The sequence below is a fragment of the Phyllostomus hastatus genome, unplaced genomic scaffold (genome assembly GCF_019186645.2).
Source record: "Phyllostomus hastatus isolate PE091 unplaced genomic scaffold, TTU_PhHast_1.1 phas_contig_80, whole genome shotgun sequence".
In the NCBI taxonomy this organism is placed as follows: domain Eukaryota; kingdom Metazoa; phylum Chordata; class Mammalia; order Chiroptera; family Phyllostomidae; genus Phyllostomus; species Phyllostomus hastatus.
The window spans coordinates 47,052,622-47,079,600 of record NW_025333960.1 but is presented as its reverse complement, the minus strand read 5'-3'; the positions used below and the strand labels follow the sequence as shown (position 1 = coordinate 47,079,600).

General features: G+C 50.2%; 1 protein-coding gene across 1 annotated transcript; it reads left to right on the top strand.

Moving 5' to 3' along the window:
* The first annotated feature begins 1,102 nt into the window (after nucleotides 1–1,102).
* CPLX4 (complexin 4) lies at nucleotides 1,103–22,059 on the top strand. Its single transcript, XM_045850119.1, has 3 exons — nucleotides 1,103–2,185; nucleotides 7,702–7,789; nucleotides 20,475–22,059. The coding sequence occupies exons 1-3, from the start codon at nucleotides 2,019–2,021 to the stop codon at nucleotides 20,700–20,702; spliced, it is 483 nt and encodes a 160-aa protein (XP_045706075.1). The 5' UTR covers nucleotides 1,103–2,018; the 3' UTR covers nucleotides 20,703–22,059.
* The last annotated feature ends 4,920 nt before the right edge of the window (nucleotides 22,060–26,979 follow it).

Sequence of the window (26,979 nt, the reverse complement as noted above, 5' to 3'; positions counted from 1 at the left end):
TACAGAGCAAAGCTGTCATTTAGAATCGAAGGGCTGATAAAGAGCCTCCCAGACCAGAAAAAAACTGAAGGAGTTCATTATCACCGAACCATTATGTGAAATGTTAAAGGAACTTATTTAAGAAAAAGAAGATCAAAACTATGAACAACAGAACGTCAATAAGTACATATCTGTTAACAATTCAACCTAGAAAGCAAACTAAGCAAACAAGAAGAAGAGAGACAGAATCGTGGATATGGGGAAGGTTTTGACAGTTGCAAGATGGGAGGGGGTGTGGGAGAACTGGTGAAGAGGTGAGGGGATTAAGTACAAATAGGTAGTTACAGAAAAGCCGTGGGGATGTAAAGGACAGCGTAGGAAATGGAGCGGCCAACGCACCCATACAAAGGGCCCACGGGCACGAACAAGGGTGTGGGGAATGCCTGAGAGGGCAGAGGGCAGCAAAGGGGAAAACTTGGGACACCCAGTCACATAATCAAAAAAATAAAATATAGCCCTGGCTGGCGTAGCTCAGTGGATTGAGCGCGGGCTGGGAACCAAAGTGTCCCAGGTTTGATTCCCAGTCAGGGTACATGCCTTTGGTACCCAGTCAGGGTACATGCAGGCCACGGCCCCCAGCAACCGCACATTGATGTTTCTCTCTCTCTCTCTCTCTTTCTTTCTTTCCCTCCTTTCCCTCTCTAAAAATAAATAAATAAAATATTTTAAAAAATAAAATAAAGAATATTGATAATAAAGAGTATAACCTACAGGCAGACCTATATCTTGAAATAAAATGTTCTGAGTAAAAAAGAGCAACATTTTAAAATAGGGTAGCCAATGGTAGCAAAAAAGCAGATCTTTAGATATATGAAACAAGCACTCTAGGCAAAAATCCAGATTATATAGTTCCGTGCAATCTGAAGGAGAGTCACCTATTTCCTGGGAGGGCTCGCTTCTCTGGATAAAATAATAAGCAGTGACAAAGAGCCCCCATCTGCCCCATCGTCCCAGCCCCGGCTTGGAGAGCTTTAATTAGAAAGATACTACGTAGATTAAAGTCTTAGCCACACTCAATTCCTCCCTTGACCTGAGGAGCACCACGCCCATTGAGAATCTGGTGTGGGACAGAATATTGCCAAAGGCTTTCTCTCCACACACACCGTACACCACCGAGCTTAAAGAGAGCACCCAGGAAGTGGGCTCTGTGTAGGAGGAAAAGGTGGCCTGTTACACACCCATGATGTGGCTCACATACGTCCCTGCCCTGTGGATGGAGCACTGAAAGTGTCCAGAGCATCGCTTCCACGCAGAAGCGCAACAGTTTTCAGAGCAGAAGGCTGACACCGCCTTCCAGATGGAAATTACGGACCCGCTGGCGCTGCCTCTGCACTGGCCGCCCCTGGGTGTTTCTGTAAGGGACGTGGTGACTAGCCACGGAAGCAGGACAGAATCCAAGCAGGCCGAAGGCAAATCCTCGCCCTGGACCTACAAGTCCAATGAGAGAAAAATGATGGATTGAAGGATTATTTTTGCTTAATGAAGCATTTTGGATTTTGAGCCTCCACGGACTCAGTTTTCAACGGGATAGCATGCTCAAGGGCTGGAATTTGGAAATTCCGCTGCAGCCGTATAATGTCTGCTGTGCTGAATTTAATTGAAGCAGAAGCCCTGCTGTGCTTATAATTTAAATTTTAGACATGGGTGGGGAGGGAGAGGTGGAGAATGGGAAGGATCTTCCCCCCCCCTCTGAAATTAGCTCGCTGTATTAATCAGAAAGGGGTTGGTCCCATCTGACTGTACGGCTCAGTAATCTGAACCATCTGCCTCTGCCCACAAGGGAGCTCGCCTCTCTAATCCAGCTTACAGCCCGGCCCGCTCCCCTCCATCAGCACGCCTGGGAGGGGTGAGGCTGTGCAGTCCTTCGCTCCTAAACGTGTGGTTGTCACTGAGGCTATTTGGAGGTTTTTGTCTTTTTTTTTTTTCTTTTCCTTCAGATTTTGTCTGAGTTTTGGTTTTCTTTTTCTGGGGCAGAAACAATGGCTTTCTTCATGAAAACTATGATAAGTAACCAGGTAAAGAATTTAGGGCTTGGTGGTGGGTCCGAAGAGAAAAAAGAAGAAGGAGGGGCCTCGGACCCTGCCGCAGCCCAAGGCATGACGAGGGAGGAGTACGAGGAGTACCAGAAGCAGATGATCGAGGAGAAGTGAGTACGCGCAGCTCCCCTGCCCTGCCAGAGCAGGGGAAGTCCGAGCCGGCCTTCCCTTCCTCCGCTGCCCGCCCTGTTCCTTTCTCTTTGCTCGTCCTCGCCCTTCCTCGCGCTGTTGGCCTCTCCCCCAAGGGCTGTGCTCTGACAGAGTGAACGGTGCTGTGGCGTCGGCAGTGCCTGTCTGGGTTCCACCTGCACGACCAGAAAGGAAAACAAGCGACTCGAGATGTCGTTTTTAAGCCGTTTAACACTCTCTGATCTGGGCACATTTTCATTGACCTCAATTTAACTATTCGGACGAAAATGGTGAGCCTATCTTTACAGGTTTGCTAAAATTCTCCCTCCTTGCCCTGGCTGGGGTAGCTCAGTGGATTGAGCACCAGTGGATCGCTGGTTTGATTCCCAGTCGGGGCACATGCCTGGGTTGCTGGCCAGGTCCCCAGTTTGGGGTGCATGAGAGGCATCCACACATTGATGTTTCTCTCCCTCTCTTTCTCCCTCCCTTCCCCTCTGTCTAAAAATAAAGTAAAATCTTTTAAATAAATAAATTAATTAATTAATTAATTAAAACTCTCCCTCCTGGCAAGTAGAAAGCTTTCAAATTATGAGGACTCAGGGTTGGCACCTGGAAGAAAAGGGTCTTAAAGAGCATCTAATGCAAACTTCTTGATCTCACATGTGGAAAAAAAACAAAAAACAAAAAAAGCCTAGAAAGCACAATGTGACCTGGCTTCTCAAAGACTAAGAATAAATTTGTGACTGTATATTATGAAAATTTTAAAGCTACGGAAAAAAATAGAATATAATGAATACCCATATATATATGCCAACAATTCAGATTATTGAGGCCACAGTCAGATGGAACTGACTACTTTCTGATATTTTGACATATTTGCCTACAGATAGAGTAGTTGGATAGATGATTGCTAGATAGATAAATAGATAGATAGATAGATAGATAGATCACTTTTTTTTTAATTTATTTATTTTTTATTTTTAGAGAGGGAAGGGGGGAGAGAGAGAGAGAGAGAGAGAGAGAGAGAGAGAGAAACATCAATGTGCGGTTGCTGGGGGTTATGGCCTGCAACCCAGGAATGTACCCTGGCTGGGAATCGAACCTGGGACACTGATAGATCACTTTTAAAGTAAGTTACAGGCCTTCTATATTTCACCCCTAAATACTTCAGCCATATACCTCCAAAAAATGACATCCTCCTGGCTACAGAAAATGTAATAAAAATAAAATATTAGTAATATTTTAGGGGGGTATTACGGAGTGTGAATATCAATGGCAATTTTTCACTGCTCAAGACTGATCTTTAAATAAGTGCAATCTACATGTATTTTTTAAGTTCAAGGTAGAATCGATTTAAGAGTCTTTCAGTAATCAGCTAAGAATTGAGACATCAGCCTTGAGGTTAAATGTTCATTATACGTTACAAAAGAAAAATAATTCTGCCACCATGGCTATTTGCTGACGATCAAGTACATAATAGCTGCCTGAGTCCTGTTGCTAAGATGATTATAAGTGAAAAGGTTAATGACCTAGAGCAAATTAAGAGAGTACAAAGGCCTGCCTTTAGTGGAAATCTTGTCTATTGTATTTTTTCTGAAAGAAAGCATGGCTTAGAAACCACCTCGAATGGTATTGTGCTTGGCTCTGCAGTAAAGGGAGGCCAGGTTAAAAAAGTAAATACGACCACAGAAGTGATGTCAGGGCTAAGATAACTCTGTGGGGGGGGGGCGGGGGGGGAGCTGCATTCCTTGAGTGTTGGCTAGTTTTGCCGATGGCGTGTTAAAAACCAAGTATAATGAAGAAACAGAAGTGGAACAGTGGCACCAAATGTTCTCAGCTCAAGTGGGCTTATCAAAAGAAAATGCTCAGATATTTAGACCATACGCCTGACCCTGTAAAATATTTAATATGCCTGAGCAATAAATCTGTTGGCAGATAGGACATCTGTTTGATTAACTAATGCCCTGGTTTTCCTTCATTTTATTTCTGGACAGAGCAAAGACCAAAACACCCAAATGCTATGGTCAATCAGTGGATGGGATTGTTTGCCAACTACTCGTGTGTGTGTGTGTGTATGTGTGTGTGTATGTTATAAATGTATGTAGTCACCTGATGTAAGAAATAATAGCAAGACAGTGGGGTCAGCCTGCTTCCCCATGGCAAGAGGCATGACTTCTTAGCCATTGCTAGATTTTTCAAGAGCTTCATCACCAAGAATACAATACTTAGAAGCAGGCATCAAAATGGTTCACAAGTTACGTGTAGACACAGCTATAGACATCAGAGCATATACAAGCATTAACATGAATACTAGCAAATACAAGCCTTCTACACCTGTCCTTGTCACTTTAAACAGTGGCAGGATTGCCCTGGCTGGTGTGGCTCAGTGGATTGAACAGCCTTCAAACCAAAGGGTCATCGGTTCAATTCCCAGTCAGGGCACATGCCTAGGTAGCAGGCCAGGTCCCTGGTTAGGGGCGCATGAGAAGCAACCACACATTGATGTTTCTCTTCCTCTCTTCCTCCCTCCCTTCCCCTCTCTCTAAAAAAATAAATAAATAAAATGTTTTTTTCAGTGGCAGGATCAACTCCACTAATTGTAAACCAAATCTACTTAACAATGCACTCGCCTGCACGTTCATTTTTATTTACTTCTATGTTCCGATTTTTTTTCACTACTGATAACATTAATACTGAAAGAGGTCTACACCTAGATAGAATGTTTGGAAAGGGGTCAATAAAACAATAATCTGTTTATCCCTCCATGCCTCTCGACTATACTAAAACATCCCTTTACCTCAGCTATGGTACAGCAATTGCTACAGTACCATTGGTAACTTGAACTCTGGTACGCATCACAGGCCAAAACAGAAAAGCTAAAATCATGAAGCACTTTCAAACAGCATAGGATATATCTTTGCATCTTGGAAGGAGGCAAAGATTTCTTAAACGTGACTCTAAAAGCAATAACCAGGAAAAAATTTTTGAAATTTTTATTTTTATTTTTTATTGTTGTTCGAATACAGTTGTCTCAATTTTCCTTCCCATCCTAGAAATTTTTAATGACAAATTAGATGTTATCAAAATTAAAAACTTGTGCATCAGAAGACACCATTAAGAAGATAAATAGGCAAGACACAAACAGAGAAAATATTTGCAAAACATACCCAATGAAGGACTGGGATCAAGAATATATAAAGAATTTCTACACTCAATGATAAAAGCAAAATAAAATGAGGAAAAGAGTTGGACAAATACTTCACAAAGATATACAAATGGCCAATTAGTACATGGGGAAAAAAAGCCTGATACCTTAGAAATGAACATTAAAATCACACAAAGGTACTATTACACATACCCCAGAATGGCTGGATGTGAATAACTGGAATTCTTCTGGTTACCGAAATGTAAGATAGTATAACCCCTTGGGAAAAGGTCCGACCGTTTCCGATAAAGCTACACTCAGTCAGCCCAACGACCCTACCACTCAGTAATCCCATGCCTAGGTATCACCTGGGAGAAGGGAATATACATGTTCGCACAAAGACTTGCGCAGAAATGTCCACAGCGGCTTCATTCGCAGGAGCCCAAAACAGGAACTGGCCTGGCTGTCCATCAACAGCAGAATGAATGAACAAACTAGAGGTGTTCATATGGTAGAATATACTCAGTAATAAAAAGGAACTATCTGCTGATAAATAAAGAACCTAGATGGATCTGAAAAGGTTTTTACACTGAGTGAAAGCAGCCTTATACAAAAGGATGCATCCGCAGGGTGTGGTTCCATTTGGGTGAAGTTCTACAACAGACGACACAGACAACGCTAATCTGCAGTGGCGAATAGACAGTGGTTACCACTAGGGCTGCGGAGCAGGCGCTGTTTGGGAACAGGGTGAGGGGATGACTCAGCTGGCAGTGCTGTTTTTATATCTCAGTAGGGGTTGGAGTTACACACAGACACAGAATCAACAGGACAAGATGATAGATACATACATAGATACATACATAGATACATAGATGATAGATACATAGAGAGATAAATAATTGATAGTTGATAAAACTATAAACCAACACATAACTAATTGATGATATGCATGTTAAAGCGTTGGGGGACAGAGTACTGGTATTTACAGATTTGAAATGCATCAACAAAGAAGATGGACAAATGCACGGTTACAGGGGGATAAATACATGGTGACACATGTCTAGTAAGATGCTCATGGTAGAATCTCGAGGGTGGGTGAGTATACGGGTTTCAGTGTACGTTTGACATTTTTCATCATAAAATCTTGGGAGGGGAAAAAGACCTGCTTCTGCCCAGGCCCCTGGCACGTCAGGTCACTGACGTCACGGGTAGGCCGCTTGAACGGCTTCCCTCTCCACACTAGCAGGTCAAACCCAGTGTTCCCTCCGGCGTGGGCCAGGCCGGGCATTCTGTGCAGGGCAGGGCGTTCGGGGAGCGCCCGAGCCCAGGGCCGGCACGAGTAGCCTCATCCGAGTGCTTCTGCCGCAGCCCTGCCTTCGTCAGCCTCTCTTGTGGTCAAGATGACTTCAAAACTTGCAGTCAGGAATAGAAACCAGCGTAGCCACCTGAAAATGAAAACGGGAGTTTATCTTCATGCAAATAATGCTCCATGCAAACATGCTTCACCAAACCCGTGAGCAAAAAGAAACCCCATCCGGCCCCACTGGGGCCCGAACCAGGAACAGGGCAGCTGCTGTGAAGCCACAAGCCCTCTTTCCATGCTTGGCCGTTGCTTCTGTCCCCACGTGGCAGGGTTGCTCTTCCTTCTCAGCAGTGAGCTCTCTCCTCCAGCGGTCACCCAGACCACGTGGGCCCTGGAAGATGGCAGCCAATGGCCTCCACGTCCACCTGTCACAGCCCCAGCCACCCCGCGAGTCTGCCTACCTCAGCCCCAATCCTCAGTTCCCAGCACAGAGGCTGCATTTACCCGGCTTGGCCCGATCCAGTCCAGCCAGAAAGCAGGGGCATGTGTGCAAATTCGGCCCCCAGCAATGCACTTCTGGGGGAGGACGCGGGCAAGCGGCAGTATTGTGAACTTGGCCCACGTCCCCAAAGGTGCCTGCTCAAGAGAGCAAGGGGGTTTATGTCAAACCAACATGATCACGAGTCCAGTTCGGGGCGGGGGAGGGGGGTCCCCGGAGCACTTCACCGTCCTCCCCACTTTGTTTGGGGTGCCTCCTTCCAAACAGGGAAGGGAACCCCCTAGAGAGGAGTGACAAGGAAGGGAAACGGCCTTCTGTGACATCCCCAAATACCACGTGCCTCCAAAGCACCCCCATTTCTATGTGTTTCAGCTGGCTGAAGAATCGCTCAGGAGCTTGTTAGAAATGTGGCTCCCTGCCCCGCCCCCCGTCTGTGGGCAGTGGGACTCCGAGGGCGTCGTAGCCCGGGGTCTGGCTCCCCTGCACAGGGCCTGGCAGGTCCTGAGCTTCCTGCGTCCTGTGATCCTTTCTTCTGCTCGTTTCCTTTTAGGATGGAAAGAGATGCTGCATTTACACACAAGAAGGCAGAGAGGGCGTGCCTCAGAGTCCATCTCAGAGAAAAGTACAGACTTCCAAAGGTGAGACCATTTCTTACATGGTAAAAAAAAAAAAATGGAGAATGTTTGGTTATCAGCCAAGGAAGCAAAGGGTCATGCCTATATATATATACGTGTGTGTGTGTGTGTGTGTGTGTGGTGTGTGTGTGTAGGTTTATATATATGTATGTTTATATGTATGGAGATATATATATATGTTTATATATCCATATACACAAACACACGGTAGTCCTCCCTTGCTACAGGTGATACATTCGAAGACCCCAGTGGATGCCTGAAACTGTGGACACTACAGAAGCCTGTACTGTATACACTGTTTTTTCTCACACACACAGGCTTATGATAAAGTTTAGCTTATAAACTGGGCACAGGAAGAGACTAATAGTAACAACTAATAATGAGACAGACCACTTCCAACATTAGTGCACTGTGACAAAGGCCCCACGCCTGTGGCCGTAGCGAGTCAAACAAGGGTGACCGGCACACAAGCCCTGCGACACCGGGACAGTCCCTCCGATAGCCAGGATGGCCGCCAAGTGGCCAAGGGCCAGGGAGTGAATACAGTGTGGGGACACTGGACAAAGGGTGGTTCACGTCCGAGGCAGGACTAGCGTGAGAGGCCATCACGCCCCTCAGAAGAACACACACGTTGAAAGGCATGAATCGTTTATGTCTGGAATTTTCCATTCAGTGTTTTCAGAGTGTGGTTGACTGTGTGCAACTGAAACCACAGGACATGAAACTGTGGATAAAGGGGGCTGCTGTACATATACATTATGTATCTGTCCATACATGTATATGAATACATAAACAAGACATATGCATATTTGTCTTCATCTCAACGGAAGCATTTTGGTGGAAAGAGCACTGAACTAGGGGTTCACAAAGACTGGATCCCAGTCGTTCAGCCTCTGTGACCTTCCACTTCCTCTCAACAAGAGGAAGTTGATACCTATAGATGACACTTTGATGTAAACTCATCTAAAGGCTATCGGACTGCTCTGTGTAAACCCATAACGGGGATCCTCGGCACCGCTGCCCTTCACCGAGCTCTAAGTGCCGGGCGCTGGTCCAAGCGCTCTGCACGGACCGGTCCATTCAGTCCTTTCGACAGCCCCGTGAGGCCGGTTCTCTCATCAGGGGGAACAGAGGCCCAGAGAAAGGGCCCTCCCGCCACAGGTCACCCAGCCCGAGGGCACAGCCCAGTGGCTTCTCGGCCATACTGTTCTGCCGCCCCGTCCAAGGAACGGTTGCTTCCCTCTTTGGGGGCGTGAGGTGGTAGGGCTGCTCGTCCCGCCCCGCCCCCCCCCCTCCTGTCCTGGCTGAGAAGACGAAGCCTGCGAGCTCTGGAGGAGGAGCCCGGAGAAGTGGCGGGATTGGCTCTGCCGAGGGTGCGCTGGAAGTCGTTTCTACTGCACGGGCTGAGCGGTGGGAGGAGGCTGTGTGGACACGTGTGTGACCCCGCTCAGATGCACGGTCCAGGCTTGCACGGGGTGACAGAGGGCCCAGCGCTTAGCTCCTCTGACTCAGTTCCCATTCCCCCGACCTGGGGATCGCCCAGCCCCTCCAAATGACTCCATCACCTGCTGACCTGGTGTTCAACTTCCATATTCCGGAGGAGCACGCTCTCCACGAGAACAACTTCACCTGGAGAAGCCAGAGAGGAAGGTCTCCAAAGTACATGATCCTCCTCTGCACCCCCCCATGCACCCCCCCCCATTCTGCCCCCAGGATGAGCACACAACACTTCAGGAATTTGCCTATGATGTAGAAGATAACTAAAAATACTAATAATACAACCATCTGCTTTTTGTAGAGCATATGGAAGTTCTAATCCGATGCATACTATCCATAAGACGGCAATGAATAGAAAGCACACTGTACAAAATCAACACTTTTTAAGGGGAAGATGACCCATTGTGTTCCACTCTGTTCCCTCATCCCCAAATGTGGCCAACGCTGCAACCTCAACGCAGCACCTGGCGCTTGACGACCAGCCCCCACCTTAAGCATTTCCTCTGCCGCCACCGGAGGCGGGGGGGGGGGGGGGGGGGGGGGGGGAGGGGGGCTGTCCCAGGTTACACGTCCCCCTCCCGCGCGCCCCCTTGAGGCTCTGGGTGCTGCTGGCGTTCAGTAGTCTCCGAGGCTAGAAAGGTGCGCTGGGACACAGCCGCATTTCCCAGCCCCGCGATCAGAGCTCCGATCCAGAGCTCCGTGATCAGAGCTCCGCGACAGTTCCCTCTCTGTGCGATGTGGCCACTCCTGTCCGAGCCAGACCCTGGCTCCGAGAGAAGCACACAGCCGTGGCAGGCTGCGCGGAACTGGATCCTGGCCCCTCGCGCCCCCTGGTGTCCCCAGTTGCAGCGGGCGGGCGCACGCTTCCCGGAGGAAATGCACGCTCTCTGTGACTGTTCTCAGTCCTTCCTCGACCGACCGTCGGTTGTAGCAGAGACGGTGGGAGTCCCCGCCTTTGACTTCACGTTTTAGTCTAAAGCGGTTGCTGTGCTAGCAAGCCTGGAGGAGCCCGGTGGGAGCAGTTGTCATAAAGCAGCAGGTGGCAGCCCCGTGAGGAACCTGGGTAGGGGCAGCCTGGGAGGGGGGCTTTGGAGCAACCGGCCCCTCCCAGGTATGGTCTGCCAGGACTGACGCGATTTGTGGAGCTGGGGTAGGCAGCCCTGAGAGAGGACGGCTCCGGGAAAACGACAGCTGTGGCGAGAGTGCGTCCAAGCTCTGACTCTCACACTGTGCTGGGTCCCTGCATCTGGAGGGGCTCACGCCACTGCGATTACAGAACTGTGTGCAACTGTAAAAAGACTTCCTTTGATTTTGCAGAAAAATTCTTTAGAGTGCCACCCGAAAACCATGATGGGAATGAACGTGGTAGATTTTCATTTCCTAGCTGCTCCCAGAAGGGGCAAGGAGGCCCTGGCAGGCCAGGCGGTGCCCGTGGGCACCACGGTGGCTGGGACAGCTCAAGACCATGGCGATGTGTCCAGTGGACTGGAGGGAAGGGAAGGAGGAGCTGACCGGCCAGTGTTACCGTCTCGGAGCGGCAGGGGAGGGACGAAGCCCTGGGCCACCCGCTAGGTTGGAGATGGTCACTACATACTCTCCCTCAAGGGCTGGCCTCTTGATGACTGCACTTAAATGATTACTTGTCTGATTACAGTGATCCCTCACCTATCGTGGGAGTTACGTTCCAGAGGCCCCCGAGATAGGAAAAAAATCCACAAAGTAGTGGTGTTATAGCTATTTTATTATTTATATATATATTTAAGGCTTTATAAACCCTTCCCACACTCCTATAAACCTTTCCCACTCTCTTATTAACCTTCCCCACACTCTTATAAACACTTCATATGCTCTTAAACACTTTCTACACTCTCAAACCTACGTAATTTTAACAACATATACAATTCTATATGGGTGCTCACCACTGAAGTGTACAGTCGTCCCTCACTATATCTCGGTTCACTGATTGTGGCTTCAGTGAGCCCACAATCGGTGAACCTCGATATAGTGAGGGACAAGTGTACTGTAACTAAAAATGGTCACCAGGGCATATATACAATGGAATATTATACAGCCACGAAAAGGAGGAAGTCCTGCCATTTGTGACGACATGGGTGGACCCTGAAGGCATTATGCTAAGTGAAGTAAGTCAGAGAAAGACAAGCCCTGTACGATCTCACTCGCATGTGGAATCTTTAAAAGACAAACCGGTAGAAGAAAAGAACATACTGGTGGTGGCCGGAGGCAGGTGGCAGGGGAGGGCAGGATGGGTGCAGGGGCTCAAAAGGACAAACAAACGTCCAGTTAGAAGGTGCATGCGCCCTGGGGCTGTGATGCCCAGCACGATAGCTGGTTTTAAAAATGGTCACCAAAAGACATCAGCAGAGCAATGGTATTGTCATTAACAATTAGCGATAAACTTGGGGCCAGGCAGGGCTGCCTGGTGAGCACACCGGGAGCCCTTCCTCCACCCTGCTAAGCCCCTCCCCGCGCAGGTGTGGGCTCCTGAGCCACCAGGGCACGTGGGCTCCTTGACCCCAGCGTCTGAGGGTTGTTAGCTCTCTTTTTGTTGAACTTCTTTTTTACCCACCGAAAAGCACACGACATAGGTGTGCGCTCAGTGCACAATCACTAAACTCCTGTAAATAAGGGACGTCCCCAAGGTCACAAAGCTCACTGTGACAAATGAGGCCTCGAGCCTCCTTATCCTCCGGGTCCTTTTTCATGCCCCGTTACCCCCACGCCCTCTAACCTGTGTCTCTCCACCCACGATGGTGGACTTGAGAACTGAGCACAACTGTCTAACAAACAGAAAAAAAAAAAGGCTCTGGTCAGAAGGAAAGTGTCACCAGGGTCTTCTTGGGCCCCTAATAACAACCTTCCCCTCCCTCAAGCTTTGCAAAATTCTTAGCCCTGCACCGTCTTGTAAAGTCCATGCTGGGCAAGCCCCTACACTAATAGTATGAACCACCCTCAGGGTTACCTGCTGGGCACCTGCAACGTGTCTTCCAGCTAACGAGGGACGACCAGGGCGCCTCACCCACAATTCCCCAGGGTCACGTCGGGGTTGCTTAGCTAGCAGGAGGTGGTCCCAGGCCCTTGCGTTTACCCAGGCCCAACGGAGAGCAGATTGGAGGAAAAAGCCTTCCCGGGAGCTGTCAGGTCTAATGAGGATAACCAGGTCACGTCTGGGAATCAGAACTGTATTTTCCAAGTAAATTATCTGGCTGGCGTTTTCCATGAAAGTGGGTGTGGTGGCCCCATTGCTGACTGGGGAAGGGAAGCTGGGGCTGCGAGAAGGAGCGGTGTGGGTTCTCGCTCCGCAGACACACTGTAAAAGACCCCCCTCCGAGGTGCTTGTGTACTGTCGGCGACAATACCGCGTGTCATGCCCATGTCTTCTGACGGCCGCTGTCATTGCAGTGATGATGCCAGGAGCCAGGTAAGAGCAGTGGTCAGAGGGCAGTGATCTGAAGCCCACCTAGGGAAACACCTCGGTCATGATCGTGTGCACGCACACATCGATTTCCTCGGTTTTCGGGTCCCTAGTAATTCAAGGGCCTCCGGGGCTACAGGGAGCCACGGTGCTCGTGTTAGACTTGGGTCCCCTTCCCTTAATCCTGTATGTTCAGGTTTTTCTCTCTGTTGGCCTCTCCTTTCGTGGGGGAATCTCTCCCCACAAAAACAAGCAGCACTTTGGGAGTAAGCACGGCCTCCTAGGGGTCTCCCCTAAAGGACCGGTTGCCACTGCTCCGCTGAAACTTCCTCCTTCGGACTCTCAGCCAAATCCCTCCATTACTTTCTGTTTCTCTTTGATTCATTAAGCACTGGTCACTGCTCCTCCCTGAAGCCTTCGCTGCCCTCCGCTTCTGGACGCCACCCTCTGGTTCTCACGCTCCTCGAACTGTTTCTTCTCTGTCTTCTTCATGGGTTACCCTCCCCGTCTCCGCCCAAATTTGGGAGTATTCCAGGGTGCTCCCTCGGATGGCCGCACCTTGCTGTTGCTCTCAGCTAACGCCTACCTGTGTATTGATGTGGGGACCTCCAGCCCACACCGCTTCCTGCATGTCAGCTCTCCCGGGGCCTCCCCCAACCTCATACCCAGAACGGGGGTCCTTCCTCAGCCCTCCCACCTGCCCTTCCCGGTGCCTTCATCCCGGAAAGCCCCTCCCCCAGCCTGGAAACCAGAAGTCACCCTTCGCTCTTCCCTCCTCCTCCAGCAGATCGGGTCACGGAGCAGTCCTAGAGTCACTGCCTAGACAACTCCCAGCCCCGCCCCCAAGAGCAGACCTCTCCGTTCCTCACCGCTTTGATTACAACAGCTCTTCAGTAGCTTTTCGACTTTGAGTCTTGCTCCCCTTAAAACGGCAGAGCGAGGCTTCCAACATGCAAACCTGATTCTGTTCCTCTCTTGTTAAAAGAAAAAAAAAAGACTCACAGTGACTTTTTGGACTGAAGCTCAAACCCTTGGCCCATGCACATTTATGTGGCTCCTGCCATCCCAGCCTCGCCCTTGGCCACTCCCGGCCTGGACTGTACCTCCTTCCTGCTTTGTTCCTCTACCCCGCCCCCTGTGGTCCCTTTCCATCCTGTAAAACTTCTGTCTAGTGCCAGTTCTTCCAGAACCTTCCGTGACGTCCCTCTCTCCACCATCCTCCTTGCTCAGAGAACCTGTCTCTCATGTCATTACCACCCTGAATATCGTCACCGATGAGGCAGTGTGCCCCTTAACAAAAAAGGGGGCTCAGTGTTTCCCCTTGTGCTCAGTGCCTTGCCAGGTGCCTGGCGTGTAGAAGTTACACACACACACACGTGTGTGAAAGGGTCGCTGAATGATGGATGTTACTGGGGAGAAGGGGGAAAAAAGAAACCATACCCAAAGAACAAAGGACCAAAAACAGCAGAAAGACTCTTTCTGCCATAAAATTCGTATAAAAATAAATTTTCACGAAAAGAAGAAGTCTGGATTCAACATTATAATAGTATCATACAAAATTATAATTTTACATACAATGCAAAGGCTCCTTGACGTTATAATTAGGATGTCACATTTCTTCAAATAAAGGAAGTAGTATGTTATAAATACAGCCACAAGATTCTGTCTAAAAACAAAGGAGCCCCCCTTCCTAGCCAGTTCAAAATGTATATGTAAGTCAAGCCAAATTAATAAGACAAAACAGGTCCACAGTGACCCCTAATCCTATTAATGGAATTGTCAGTCTAAGTTAGCCATTGAAACATAATGTCCTGCCCCCTGCTGAGTGGCATGATTTAGTTACACCTGGTGTTTGTCTGCTGTATTAAGGGCACTGTTCAGTCTGAATCAAGATGAAGACAGAAGACCGTCCGTCAACAGAACTGTTTTTCAAAGTACCACGCTGAAACCTCTGTGAGAATTGAATTTAAAATTTGCCCCTTAAAAAAAGATATGATCGTGTGAACCTTTCTTCGCCCTTCTCCTTCACGCGAGGAGGGCCGGCGGCCGGCTGGTCGGCAGGACACCAAACGTCCTGCTTCTGAGCAGCTGATTCTGGTGGCCCGGTGGCGAGGCCATCAGCGGCCAGCCAGGGGCCCTCTGCTCCTGCCTCTCCCCATCCGGCCCCAGTTCAGCTTGCTCCTTCTCACACCCTCAGGGCGGAACATCCTACGGGGCCTGAGGATGGGGAGAAAGAGCCCAGCACAGCAGGAATGCAGCACATGTTTCTCAGCCACACCAGCTCTCTCCGTGAGTCCTCAGCCCCACCCTGGAAGGTGGGTAGATATTACGGCCCCTTCGTAGATAAGACCCCCCGCTGAGAGAGGGACAGTGACCTCCCAAGGTCTCACAGCCTGTGAATGGCAGGGCAAGATGAGACCCCGGCCGTCTCCGGCCCCACAGTCTATGTTTTCCTGCCAGACCTGGTCCCCGTGCTGGGTTCTCGTCCCCTAACCAGCTGAACGGCAGCATCTTCACCAGACCTGGGCTTCCTCACCTGTCAGTGACAGGCTCGGAGAAGTGACCTCGAAGAGGGAGTCCCCCTGGGATGCCCACATGCAGGGAGAAGTGCGAGATGGGCACAGCTGGCTCTGGACGCTCTGGCTCCATGCGGGGCCCGACACACACACCCTCTCAGCCAGCCCTGGAAACGGATGTCTGTCATCGGAGAGGCCCAATCGACGCCGTCTGTCCCGACGCGGACGTGCTGAGGGCTCCCGAAGTAGCTGAAGCGGGAAGACCAGTGAGACGTAGCAGAAGGGGCGGCCGGCGGGCCCTGCATGGGGGTCTCAGCAGCACTCACGCAAGCACACAGGAAGATTTTTAAAAATCTATTGTCTGGGCCCCCCGCAGACCACGGGAGCCAAACGTGTGCGGCCGGCTGGGGCCCGGCCATGGGCGTTTGTGTTCACTTCCCAAGAGATTCAGAGGCACTGAGAGCCTCCAGAACCGCTGTCCTGGGTGACAGAAGGTAAACCTGGCTCTGGCCTTCCACGGCAACTGGCCCAAACAAGGAAGAGTGTTGGCTGGAGCCTCACCCCCAAACCTCAGGCCTGTGCCCCCTGGTCCAGCCCAGTTCCCCCCTACTTTGCTGGCTTATGCTTTCTAAGGAATGGGTGTTTGTTGACTGGCTGTATTCTTCGTTCTATATTCCCACTCACCTAATAAAGTCTTGTGAGCTCTGGCAGAACAGGAGCGAGGCGTCGCTGTCACCGTGATTAGAGGCCAGAGCAGCACCCTCACTCATGGCCAGGACAGTGAGGGGTGGCTGATAAAGACCAGCGACTGGCAGTCCATGACCCACCTCAAGATCTGAAACTGTCAAATGTTGGATGTACTCACCACCGTGCGAGAAATCCGCTAATCTAGCCGTTTGGTGTCCTGTCGACCAAAATAGATAAACACACCCCAAACCAATCAAATCTGCCTAGTATCAAACATGCGGGTATTTGCTCAAACACCAAACGGGACCGGCTAGACTCTAACAACGCTCCTGGCCAGCGCTCAGCTTTCTGACGACACAGCCATCAAAAACCGTTTGTTACCGTATCTCAACTTTGCTACAAGGTGAAGGCCAGTGTATCAGGACCGGAGCATAGGAAGTCTCCTGGATCCAGGGCCGTGCTTACCCTTCAGTGGAAAGTCAGAAGTCAGTCACAGAGAATAACAAAGGCAGGGTATGGGGCCATTATATAATGGGGCATTCAGCACTGGTGATTAAGATTATAAATCTGGTTAAAAACCAAGAGATTAAAACTGAGTCTGATGAGCCGGCATAAAAATAATTAGTTCTTAAGTGTATTAAACAATGTCCCAAATTGGTAAGATTTCTAGAAACGAGAAGACTTCTGAAACAGAACCTCTAGGAACACAGGGTAGCCTGCAAGCCCCCTCATTGTGTGCCAGCTCACTTCATTCATTCATTCATTCATTCATTCGTTATGCCATGGTTCTCAGCACCAAACCTCCCCTCCCTGGAGCGGATTCACTGGGGCTGTAGTTGCATTTGATTGTAACTGTGATCTGTGGGGCATAATGAGGCAGTACCGCCTTTCCCAGATGTGTGAATGGTGCCAAGGTACCCTTGGTCTCCCCAGCCGAAGATCTGCCAGCGGGCAGCAGAAGGGCCGGGCCAGACCCCGCTTGTGTGGGCTGCCGACACTGGGGTGGCTCCTCAGGCAGGAGGAGGCAAGGCTGCCCAAGGTCCTCGGTGTAGCAAATCCCACTCAGACTCCTTCATTCAGGGGCATCCAACTCATCTTCCCCAGGGGCCACATCAGCCTCGCGGTGGCCTGCAAAGGGCCGGATGTAACTCTGGGACTGTGTAAATGTAACTACTCCTTAACCAGGGGCAGGGAGCTCGGCGCTGCCGCCGGGTGGAAACAAGGTGCCGGGCCGGACAAAACCAGGTGGAGGGCCCTTGGGGCTTGTGTTTGTACCTGTGCCTTGATTGCTTGCTCTGTCCTGGCTCTTCCTCTTCAGGACCGATATTCCCCCACCCTCCGTCTCTCTCCCCATGCCTTCTGTATCCCAGGGACCCTTTCAGCAGGGACCTTGACACCACACCGCCCTTCTTCCTCTAAAATATCCATAATCAGGGTGACCATTTGCCCCAGACTCAGAAGTTTGTAAATCTGTTTCATAACGTCTCGTCCGGTCTGCTCGGCCATCCTCTGAGGGGCCCTCCCACTGGACGCCAGAAGCGCGAAGTGACCTGCCCAAGGTCAGGCTGTGGGCGAGGGACAGAACTGAGGCTCCCACCGGGTCTCCTGACCGCAGACCCCACGGACTTCCCATTGTCATAGGCCCTCTCTGGGGGACAGCAGTCTGCATCCGTGGCAGCTTGTCACAGAACCGACGGGACCCTGGCCCTTGGCCTGTCTTAGGTCTGAGCTCGCTCACGTACGTGGTGAGGACCCAGGGCTAATGAGGCCGGGGGTCGGGATTTGGGTCCAGTGCACTTCACTTGGTCTTCCAGCCACCCACCAGCCCGGTCCTACCCTTAGTCCTAAGGTGTCCACAGCCCAGGCTGCGGCCCAGGAAACTGAGTCCAGTGCCAGACGCAGCACCGGAAGCACCCGTGCTGCTGACGGACGGTCAGTAGCTTTGTCCTTCTGGAAGGATGGGCCTTATAGGACTGACCACAGCATTGACCACACACACAACTGCTTTAGACTGGACAACTTGGGCCACCTGCCTTGGACAGAGGGCTCCCCCTGTCCTTCCTCAGGCCACCCTCCTTCACCTGGGGTCAGAGGTCTGCAGGGCCAAAGGGACAGGCCCACCCATAGCCCACGCCCCTCTTTTAGACTACACTCTGGCTGCCCAGGACCCCAAATTCTCTGCCTAAATGCATCCCAAGGCCAGCCCAGGCCCCTGCACCTGCTCTGTCATCCTGAGGGTCCACTGAGCTGCTGGTCTGAGCATTGCTAGGGCTGAAGGGCAGGGCAGGGCCCCTGAGAACCTCACAGGCAAGGTTCCCAGGGACAGACAGGGCCAGGGATTGGGGGAAAAGGCCAGGGGGTGAGCCAGGACCTCCATCAGTACTCAGCCTGGGCTCCACAAACATGGGGTGGGCCTGACAAGGGGTGGGCGGAGCTGGGCCCTCTAGGTTGTACTCTCCTGGAGTCAAGGGCCCAGTGGCAAAGAGGAAATGGATAGGCCCTGGTTGCCAGGGAAACTGAGCCTACTCGGCAAAAATGGGGCCACTCCTAGGCCAGAGGTGAGGTACAGAGAGAACAAGGCCTCCCACTGTGGCCGACCACCCCCCTCCAGCCAGACTCACAATCACCTGGTGCAAACCCCACCCCTGCCCTTGGAGGCCCCCCCCGTGACAGCCCAGACACCCTGTCGCCAACTGGACGGGGTCGGGGCGGTGGAGGGGAGGTTGTCAGAATTCCCAGGAATGCCTTTTCAAACCAAGCACACGGCAGTTCAGGTGTGTGAGAGAAGGCAGGTGTCCTGTCCTGCGTCCTCCCCTCCCTGCACACTGCCAGGGTGATCCGCAAGGAAGGCAAGCTGTGCACAGGTCCATGAAAAATAGACACGGAGGACTGGCTGAGAGCCCTGGGGATTAACTAACTAATTAATCCCCACAGCAGTTTGACGAGGAACTAATTAATCCATTAAGTGCTCTGAGGGGCCACGGCCTGGCCAAGTGCAGGGAGAGGATGCAGCGACGCTGGGAGTGGACCTGTCGGCGGTCTCTAGGAGGGCCAGCGTGAGGACCCTGCCTCGGGCCTCGTCCCCTCGGCCTCAGAGGTCTGCTCTCCAGCTGTCGATGGTACTCTCTCCAGGGAAACGGGGACAAGGAGCTCCGTGGGAAGGCCTCCCGCTTCTGGAAGAATCTGCCAGAGAAGTATGGAGGCTCGGACGGTTTGACCGGGAAAGGCCCTCGGAGACCCAGTTTACGGCGGGAGAGTCGAGTTGTCGCACCACCCTGGCTCACCCTTCGGACCTGGAGACAACCGATGTTAGTTACGGCCATCTCTCTCTACTCGGCACCCAGGCCAGGGGTGTCCCCCCGGAGGTGCTAACTTGAACTCCTCCGGGGGGCTCAGCAGGTGTCGAAAGTCTTTCTCAAGTCAGATCAGTGAGGCATAAGTAAGAGGCCTGTTTTATCTCTATGTGATTGTCGTGTGCTCCGGTTCCTAATTCCAAACTGGTCACAACACATCGAGGTGGGCCGCCACGTAGACCTTGGCCTCTCCCGCCACTCGCTCTTCCGACGCTCGCTCTGCTCTCATCTGCCCCTGAAGCCAGTTTGCCTCCTGCTACAACTCACCTCAAAGAGCAATCTGACAGCAGCCCTCTGGGAATGTCAGCGGCCCTTTAGATTCTTTAGATTCTAAACTTTTCCCAGAAAACTTGTTCTTTAGATTCTTCTTTCTCATTACAAAACAGAGGGATTTGTAATACCAGGTGGCACGTTCTTGGAAGTTCGGGAACAGCCATGGCTCGAACCGCAGGTGAAATCGCGAGGTGAACTGTGGCGAGACCGTCGGCAGGCGGAGTGGGAGCCATGCCGCCCAGGATTCACGTAGTCAGCCAGGGCTGTGTGCCAGACTTGCTTCCAGGCGCCAAGGACGTAGGCTGAGGATAACATGGTTTCGCACCCATGAGGGGCCCCGGTCTAGTAGGAGGGATGGAAGGGGCAAGAGTTGAGCAGAAGTTGCCACTCAGGAGAGGGGGCTACAATGGCAGAGCACTGTCAGGTCACCGTGAACCCACACCCCACCCTCCGGAATAGGATCCGCCAGGGCCCGGCCTGGGGTCGACAGCAGGCAGAGCGTGCAGAGCTGCCGCGAGGGATTGGCGTGGGGTTCTCGAACTCCGCATCATCGGCGTAACAGGGAGGGCTTCCTAAAGTACACGCTGCTGGGCCCTCCCCTGGAGTGTCCGGTTCAGCAGGTCGGGGGCGGTGATATTTGCCTTTGCAACACGTTCCTAGATGATGCTGAGGCTGCAGGGTCCGGGGACCACACTCTGAAAACCACTGCACTCGAGGCCCTGACCCACCCAAGCACATGGGAAGGGGGGTGTCCCCACCAGGACCTCTGGCCCCGTGACGGCTGCCAGGCCCAGCCAAGCACGCCACTCCCTTCATCCCTCACCAGACTTCTATTTTCCCGCTGCTGTGAGTGTCTGTCTGTCTGTCTGTCTGTCTGTCTGTCTGTTTTGGAGTGGCCTCTCTATCTCTGCACTTGCTTCCCCACGCAGAGCGAGATGGATGAGAGCCAGATCCAGATGGCCGGAGACAACGTGGACTTGCCCGAAGACCTCCGGAAAATGGTAGACGAGGATCAAGAGGAGGAGGAAGACAAGGATTCCATCCTCGGGCAGTTACAGAATCTTCAGAACATGGACCTGGACGCCATAAAAGAAAAGGCGCAGGCCACCTTCACGGAAATCAAGCAGACGGCGGAGCAGAAGTGTTCCGTGATGTGAGCGGAGGGCCGGGGCGGACGCGGGGGCCGGGGCGGACGCCAGGGCCCAGGGCCGGGCGGAGGGGACCGCCCTCCTACGGAACGTTTCTGAGCGGAGCAATATATACTGTGACATATAGTAAACAAGGTCAGAAAAGCCATGACGACGCAGCTCTCTCCAAGCACATCCACGGCAACGTGATGTTCTAACTGTTCCTGGTAGAAAGTTTAGCTAGCGCCCGGCAGTGGAAAACGATACTTTCCTTTTCTTTCTAAGTGTGGCGAAGCGTGGAATTCCAGCTGTAAACAGCGCAGAATACCTATTTGGGTAAAGATCTTCAGGACAGCCAGAAAGCAACAAAAGCGAATAGGGTTTCCTCCTCGACTTCCTCCCTTAGAGGGTCAGGCCTCAGCTTGTCCCGTCATTAGCAGGACTCCAGGTCCCTTCAGAGGAAGAGGTGGGAGGTCCCAGCACCACCGGGAGCCCAGGCTGCAGACTCACCGGCAAGCAGAGATCACACCTCGTCTTACTCCCGGGCCCCTGGACATCGCTGATGCCTCTCCCCCAGTGTGGCCCTGGGACAGCTGGAAGCCAAGGGCCAGTGCTGGGGGTGGGCTACAAGATCAGACTTCGGTGGCCCTTAGTCTTTGTAGGGGCCGTGTGAAGAATGGACTTGGGGTGAAACTAAAGGCAGAGGGGCAACTGGGAAGGTCATGGCTGTTTCTACATTGAGCATTCTCTCCTCTGGTCTGAACTTGGTGAGAGCGGTGGGAGCAGAGGGGCTAGAAACGTAGAGAAATTCAATCGGTCTCTCTGTGTCTCTCTTTCTCTCTCTGCCCTCCCCCTTGCTCTCTCATTCTTCTCTTGCCCCTCTACCTCATCACCTTCTTTTTCCTCTCCCGTCCCACCCCTTCAGACTAGTGTCCAACCAGCCACTCTGTCCTTCTGTCCCACAGCCTCCCAGGGTATGTACAGGTGTCCTTTTCCTAACATTTGCTCTCTTTCAAAGGGGATGGTCCAAAAGACTGAGAACATTTACCTCGGAAACACGGAGAGCCATTTAGTCAAGGCCAATGCATGCTCATAGAATAGATAATTCTCGAAGACAGATTTCGTCAAAAAGATCTGCTCTGTTGGAGGAAAGGAAACTAAAACCAGAAGGCTATGGGCTGACCTGCTCCACACCCAGAGCTCCTGAATGTGCTGTACAGGGAGTTGCATGATACGAAAATATGCAAATAAAACAAACGGTTAGGGGTCCAGACGCCCCCATCTCCAGAACTTTTCCTTCCTCCCCAACTGAAACTGTGCACTCATTAAACTCGAACTCTCCATTTCTTCTTTTCCCCAGCCTGGCAACCACCATTCTACTGTCAGTCTCTGAACTTGTTTTATTTCATCTTTGTCGTATTTTTTCCCATTACCATTTAGTCCCCTCATACCCCCCTCCCCCCAGCAATCCCCACCCTGTTGTCCATGGCCATGAGTCCTTCTTCCTTCTCGCTCCATCCCTCCGCCCCCAGCCACTCCCCACCCTCAGCTGTCATCTGGGCTCCACTGATGAGTCTGTCTCTGTTTTGCTTGTTAGTTCAATTTGTTCATTAGATTCCACACACAAGTGAGATCATACGGTATTTGTCTTTCCCTGACTGGTTTATTTCACTTAGCATAATGCTCTCCAGGTCCACCCATGCTGTGGCAAGGGGTGAAATTTTCTTCTTTTTTATGGCAGAGTAGTGTTCCATTGTGGAATGTCCCACAGTTGTTTTATCCACTCGTCTACCAATGGACACTTGGGCTGCTCTGGTATCTTGGTGATTGTAAATGATGCTGCAGTGAACACAGGGGTGCTTATGTTCTTCCCAATTAGTGTTTTAGGTCCCTTCAGATATATTGCCAGAAGTGGGATTGCTGGGACAAAAGGCAGTTCCACTTGTAGTGTTTTGAGGTATCGCCATACTGCTTTCCACAGTGGCTGCACCCGTCTGCATTCCCACCAACATGTAAAAGGTTTCCCTTTTCTCCACATCCTCGCCAGCACTTTTTGTTGGTTGATTTATTGATGATAGTCATTCTAACAGGTGTGAGATGGTATCTCACTGTGGTTTTAATTTGCATTTCTCTGACGACTAGTGATTTTGGGCCTCTGTTCACATGTCTATGGGCCACCTGTATGTCCTCTTTGGAGAAGTGTCTATTCAGGTCCTTTGCCCATTTTTTCTGAGATCAGAGGAGATCGGGTGTGTTCCAGGTAGTATGGCCCTAGACAACCCTCCCTCCCCATTTTTAATTGGGTTGTTTTTTTTTTTTGGTGTTGAGTTTTATAAGTTCAGTCTCTGAATTTGACTACTGTAAGAACCCCTATGAGTGGATCATACAAAATTTGTCCTCTTATGCCTGGCTTATTTCACTTAGCATAATCTCCTCAAGGTTCATATCTGCTGTAGCCTGTGTCATCATTGCCTTCCTTTCCATTTCATTGGATGTATATACCACATTTGTTTATCCAGTCATCCATCCATGAACTCTTGGGTTGCTTCCCCCTGTTGAGTATTATGAATAATGCTATTATGAACATGAATGTACAAATATCTATTCTAGGCCCTGGCCAGGTAGCTCAGTTGGTTAGAGCATTGTCAGAATACACCGAGGTTGTGGGTTCGATCCCCAGTCAGGACACATGCACAAATCAACCAATAAATGCACAAATAAATGGAACAAATTCCTCTCCTTCTCTTTCTCTCCCTTTCTCTAAATCAATAAATAAAAAAGTTAAAGAAATGTCTCTTCTAGTTCCTGCTTTCAATTTTTTCAGTGAAATTGGGTGGAACTCTACTCAGAAGTACAATTGCCAGATCATCCTTAGGTTTTTGTCTACATTAGAAATGACAGTTTGGATAGAAAACAATGTTGAATATAAAACTATAGTTGAAAAATAAAATGTAAATGTATATAAAATTAGAAACATGCAAACATTTGAATATACACTTCCACAGTAGCACTGAGTCCAAAAGATATCACAATGGCACCCTGGCTGGGGTGGCTCAGTTGGTCTGGTATCGCCCCACAAAATGAAAGGTCACCAGTTCAATGCCCAGTCAGGTTACCTGCTTGGCTGTGGGTTTGGTGCCCAGTTGGGGCACATATAAGAAGCAATCGATCTTCTATAACTCACTGAGGTGTAATTTACATTTTAATCTCTTTTCTCTATGTGTGTGAGTCTTCACAATAAATAAATTATATATTTTTTAAAAAGAGTACTTTGGGGAGCTATAAAGATTATGCGTGGAGAATGTTATAAAATTGGGTATCATACATATTAAATTCAGATTCAAAACTCTTGTAATTTTTTGCCTTTCAAAAAAACCTGTCATCTTGGGAAAATTCCAAAGCTTACTGAAAGTAGAAATATAAGTCCACAAATCCCCATGCATCAAGGTCAGCCCTGCAGGGCTGCTATCCTTGGAAAACTGTACTCTGTTGTTACAACTTCATCTATAACCTGACTGCATCATTTTTGGATGGTGCCTAATTCCTGGAGCTACAGAGGGATAGCAGGTGTGTACCAAGGGATGCTTGCTTGTTTTCTTCCGTCAGTTCAGAAAACCTTTAAAGATTCCTAAGCTATATGTCTTTAAAACTCACTCCCTTAACTTACCTTGCAGCAGGGGGTAAGCTCCTGACACTGGAGTGAAGACCCTTCCTGGGAGCAGCCTGAAAACCTTATTGGAAGCATCTAGTGGTTAACGGGGGCTAATTGGTATGGTCAGGACATAGAAGATCCGTATTTTTAGGGATGAAGGGGTCAAAGGAGAAAGTACAATAAAAATTAACGAGTAGATGTCCATAACATTGCTGTCCACTGTAAATGCAGACTGAAGCTATTAGGCTGCAGCAGAGTTGCAGGAGCCACTTTGGAGAAAGAACAGAGTTCCCTAGGACCATGCGTCCCACTCGGAGAGCAGAGGGCGGGTCTGCTGGCGCAGGGTTGTTCGCTCCACCCACACTCCCGTCAAAGGCGGTGGAGGAAACCCGGGGCAGCCAGCGCTGAGGCTACCAAGTCTGGGGCAGGCAGAACCGGCTTCAGAAAACGAGCAAATGATTCCCGTGGAGTATTTGGGAAGGAGGGCAAAGCAGTCTGACACCTTCCAAACATCTGGGACACAATATTGTAGAAACACTCCCGATAACTGGTTATAAGAATGGGGGAAAAATGTACACTTGTGCTAATTAACAGCTTATGCAATTAGGCAAGTTACTTCACTTGTCTCCTCACCTATAAAATAGAGTTCCTTGCAGTTATTCATGAAATCAGCCACTACTGTGTGCAACATATATTCTGCATGCCAATAGAAGAATTCTCATTCTCATGCAGCTTAGATTCTAGTGAAGGTACAATAGATGAGTGGCAAACAAGTAAACCAATAATGGTAAAATAGTTTGGGAGAGTGGGAGGTGCTATGAGAAAAAGAAAATGACAATAAGCGTCATGTGACCTTTACGGGGCTGGGCATTTCAGGCAGTGAGAATGGTCTGCAAAGGTCCTGAGGCAGCAAGGGCCCTGGAGGACTTAAGGAAGAAGGAAAAGGCCAATGTGGCTGTAGCTCCGTGAGCCAGTTGGGGCAGACTGGAGAGTAGCCAGAAGTGTGCAGTGAGGCTCTTTGAGAAGTGGGGATGGGGTGAGTCTTACAGAGCAGTGCACAGAGTTTGAATCTTATCCCAAATGTAACAATAGGCCTGTGGAGGCTATTTTGCAGGGGGTGGCATGATCTGATTTATATTTTTGAAAGGTTATCTGGCTGCTGAGTGGAGAGTGGAGAGTGGGGAGCTAAGAGTAGCAGGCAGGAGACCAGTCAGAGGCTAATTCACGAATCTGTCCAGACAAGATGGGACGATGGCCTACAATGTGGTGGAAACAGAGAAGAGTGTCCAGATATGAGAAATATCCCAGAGACAGCCAGAGGGGTGCACTGAATGTGGGTGGTATGGGGAAGGGAGCATTATAATAACATGGACCTCATAGGATGCCGTGAAAATGAAATGAGAATTGTCTCCCAGATGATTTTTTTTAAATAGTAAAAGAGGAGAGAAGCATCTTGAAGACAGCCAGACTGTGGGTGGGGGTCGGGTCCAGGCTGTTGCAAAGTGCGCACCCCTGGATTTGTCTCCTTAGTGCTGTAAGAGGATTGACTGGCTCCCAACCACCATCCCCCCGAGATACATGTCTCTTGTGCTTCCCCTGGACACTCTGCATTAAATTAGTTTAATTACAAAACACATAAAGAAGAATTATCTTAATACAGCTACGCTTCTAGCAACTCAGGGTTAAAAAAGCCCAATTTCTTGGCAGGAACCCGAGTTTCTCTTTTTTATTTACATTATTCTGAGATGAGGTTGTAAATGTTCCCCTCTGTCTGTCTGTCTGTCTCTCTCTCTCTCTCGGCAAAAAGGTAGACAAACATCTCTTATCCAATAGACCATATTAGTTTTAATAATACTACTTTCTGATTTCTTTCCTCTTAAATGGTATGCTACTAAATATTTAAAAGCCATTCATGGAGGGAGGAGGGAGAATGCCTGAATTTTTAGGGTTCATCAGTTCTGTGGGAGGAACCGTCCCACGAGGGTGGACTGCAAGCTGCTCATGTGACGTCGCTGAGCTTGGAGCTGGGAAGAGGGGTTAACCATCGACTCTCACGGCCGGTCAGGAAGAATATCAGTGGTTTGCCAACGGGCCATGCAAATCTATCGCCAAAGGATCCTGTTTTTCTCACGCAGAGGCTATTTGGATTTTGGCATCAGCGGCAAAAGCAAGCTCAGGGCTATGGGAGTCTGGTTGGTGAGTGATTGGGGAGTCATAAGAAGAGTAACTTCATCGTTTCTGTACAAGGAATGCATTCCTCCAGGTCCACACACAGACTTACTCTGAGTGCCAGCATGGGACATCCCAGCGTAGGACCCAGGCAGCTCAGCTCGGCATGGTGAGGTCAGAGTGTGGCCGAGGGAGAGTTGGGGTCTCCCAGGTCTGAGACCTGCCCCAGAGGCTCTGTCCATCTTGGGCAAAACTGTTATAGTCTCTCTGGGCCCCCATTTCCACATCGATAAAGAAAAGGTGGGAGCTGGAAGTGAGAGACCCCACACCATAACCACCACAATTCCCCCTGCTAAGCCTTAAACACGTGATTCCCTAAAATAACAGAACACTAAGTTAAGATCAGTTTTGTGGTGTTGTTCCCCAGAGTGTCGTAACTGGGAAGCCATGAGAATGTCAAAGGAGGAGATGCCTCTTGCTCGTCAC

What these genes read in the sequence shown, in the direction of transcription:
- CPLX4 (XM_045850119.1), top strand. Translation starts at nt 2,019, where the DNA reads ATGGCTTTCTTCATGAAAACTATGATAAGTAACCAGGTAAAGAATTTA. An exon ending in AAGCAGATGATCGAGGAGAA is followed by an intron (nt 2,186 to 7,701) that starts GTGAGTACGCGC and finishes GTTTCCTTTTAG; the next exon opens with GATGGAAAGAGATGCTGCAT. An exon ending in AAAAGTACAGACTTCCAAAG is followed by an intron (nt 7,790 to 20,474) that starts GTGAGACCATTT and finishes TTCCCCACGCAG; the next exon opens with AGCGAGATGGATGAGAGCCA.